The sequence below is a fragment of the Chenopodium quinoa genome, unplaced genomic scaffold (genome assembly GCF_001683475.1).
Source record: "Chenopodium quinoa cultivar QQ74 unplaced genomic scaffold, ASM168347v1, whole genome shotgun sequence".
Classification (NCBI taxonomy): domain Eukaryota; kingdom Viridiplantae; phylum Streptophyta; class Magnoliopsida; order Caryophyllales; family Amaranthaceae; genus Chenopodium; species Chenopodium quinoa.
This window is the reverse complement of record NW_018742345.1, coordinates 6984129-6986140: the sequence shown is the minus strand read 5'-3', so window position 1 is coordinate 6986140 and position 2012 is coordinate 6984129. Positions and strand designations below refer to the sequence as shown.

At 36.9% G+C, this 2012-nt stretch overlaps 1 protein-coding gene across 1 annotated transcript; it reads right to left on the bottom strand.

The window, feature by feature from the left end:
- Nucleotides 1-782: 782 nt before the first annotated feature.
- LOC110695205 lies at nucleotides 783-1647 on the bottom strand. The gene is made up of 2 exons (XM_021872432.1): nucleotides 1063-1647; nucleotides 783-902 (listed from the first exon to the last, which is right to left on the bottom strand). Exons 1-2 carry the CDS (start codon nucleotides 1645-1647, stop codon nucleotides 783-785), a joined length of 705 nt encoding a protein of 234 aa, XP_021728124.1.
- Nucleotides 1648-2012: the final 365 nt, after the last annotated feature.

Below are 2012 nucleotides of genomic sequence, written 5' to 3'. Positions count from 1 at the left end.
GGTGTTGTTGGTTGATTTATTACTGTTGTTGGAGTATAGAATATGACAAATGTTGATGGTGGATTTTATGATTGGTCTGCTATATTTTTGGCTTGATTCTGTTTGTGGTATTTGTTGGTTGAATGATTATTGGTGATAGATGGATTGTGGGTAGAATGCTGGGTTATGTTGATTGTTAATTGCCTTAAATGAAGTTTTTGTATCATTACTGTGTTTGAACTTGTTTTGGCCTTTAAGGGAATATGTTTGATGAATGATGAGGCTAATTTGGCTTGTGTGTTGCATATAATGTTCTCAATGACCTTTTTGGAAGAGAACACTTTGACTGTGAGTCCCTCAATGTTGCCTTTGTAGTACTCAGTTTAGAGTCCCTTTAATTTTTTCTGAGTATGATGTTATTGTATAATCCATATGATGAAGGGACTCCTTTGAATTTCAATTTGAACAAGTATGTTGCTCCATCAATCACAATTAAGTGATTATTGTTAAGGTAAACTTGTTTGAGTTGTTGTATTCAACACACTTTAAATCTTCTGATGGATTTTTTAAACTTCACATTACAACCTTTTTCATTCCATTCAAAATGTGGCTACAAAAAGCTTATTACATGAGTACTAGGACTTACACATAACTGCCTTAGTGGTATATGAAAACCTAAGACACAAAATACACCTAACCACCTATTCATTTGGATTTCAAAACATTTAAAAAAAACAAAAAGAACTTCAGATGGTTATGTGTGGCAGTATATGCTGATGTCCTGATTTGCTGTGTACCCTTGTCTAATCTGCATCCATCTCCATGTCCTCTGCTGCTACTTGAGTCTCTTCTGGTGCTGGTCTGAACATTGTGTTCAAGTACTCTACAGCCTCTAACACTATCTCCTTCTGAACATGCTTGATCTGGAAGAATGCCAAGATTTTCAAGTTTTTTCTTGTTCATGTGTGGAATTTTATACCTATTCCCACCTTGTGCCTTGAGTATTTTGATCATGCATCTCTGTAGAGTGACCCATATGTACTTATTGACTTTTGGTTTGAATGTGTTGTAAGAGTCAATCACCTTCTGAACTAGCTCATCAAGGTTCTTAGGAAAAGATTGATACTGTAGAGACTGTATAGACCTGAACAGATCTAGATCTAACACATTTAGATCAGGAGATTGAGCTGGTTGGAACACAAATTGAATATTAAACCCATTGGCTCTCGTTGCTGCAACAAACTGTTCATCTGTTGGTATTTGATGTGGCCCATTGTCCCATTGTATGAAAACATTCTTAGGCAGACTTTGAGGCCATTTATCCATGATTGCTGGAATTACTTTGTTAAGTAACATGTCTCTGATGACCTCTATATTTACATTCTGAAGGGCCCTTGTGACCATTGTTCTTGCTGCTCTGTTCTTGCTTGACTTTTTTGCTCTGTCTTGGACTGTGAATGGGAAAATCCCATACTTTCCATCATGAAGTAGTTCCCCATTGATGCCATACAATGGCTTCCCAATAATTGCCATGAACATAGCCTTTAACTTGAATCTTCTTGACTGTTGTGCCATGTATGGATCTTCTTCACTTGGAAGGAGATAAAACCTTCTTTTGTCAGGGTTCAAGTAGAACCATTTCTCATCTATGTGAATGACATAACTCATGTCTTCAAAAGTGGGTCCTGATTTCCTTCAACTGGGTTTATATGATTTAAAACCCACTTCATTCTTGCTATCTTGTGATTTGCTGTTAATGCTGGCTTGCAACTTGCTGTGTGTGTTCTTAGCCTACCCTTTTTCTTCAAGTAGTGCAGAGTGACATGTGAAATGTTGAGTGCTGCTGCATATGACCTTTCTGTCTGCCTTAAATAAAGAGGGACTGATTGTAGGAATTCATCTGTGAATTTTCTTGGCTTTGGACCTGTCCTGCCATACTTCTTTGTTCTGACATCAATCATATCCCCTTCTTCCATCTGTTTTTTTTATGTCTGTAAATATTCTGGTGATTGTTGATTTATGCACTCTGAATT

Excerpts from the sequence above, each read along its gene's own strand:
- LOC110695205 (XM_021872432.1), bottom strand. The coding sequence starts at position 1,647 with ATGAGTTATGTCATTCACATAGATGAGAAATGGTTCTACTTGAACCCT. Across the intron at positions 903-1,062 it reads TTGATGAGCTAGTTCAGAAG|ATCAAGCATGTTCAGAAGGA; the intron begins GTGATTGACTCT and ends GCATTCTTCCAG.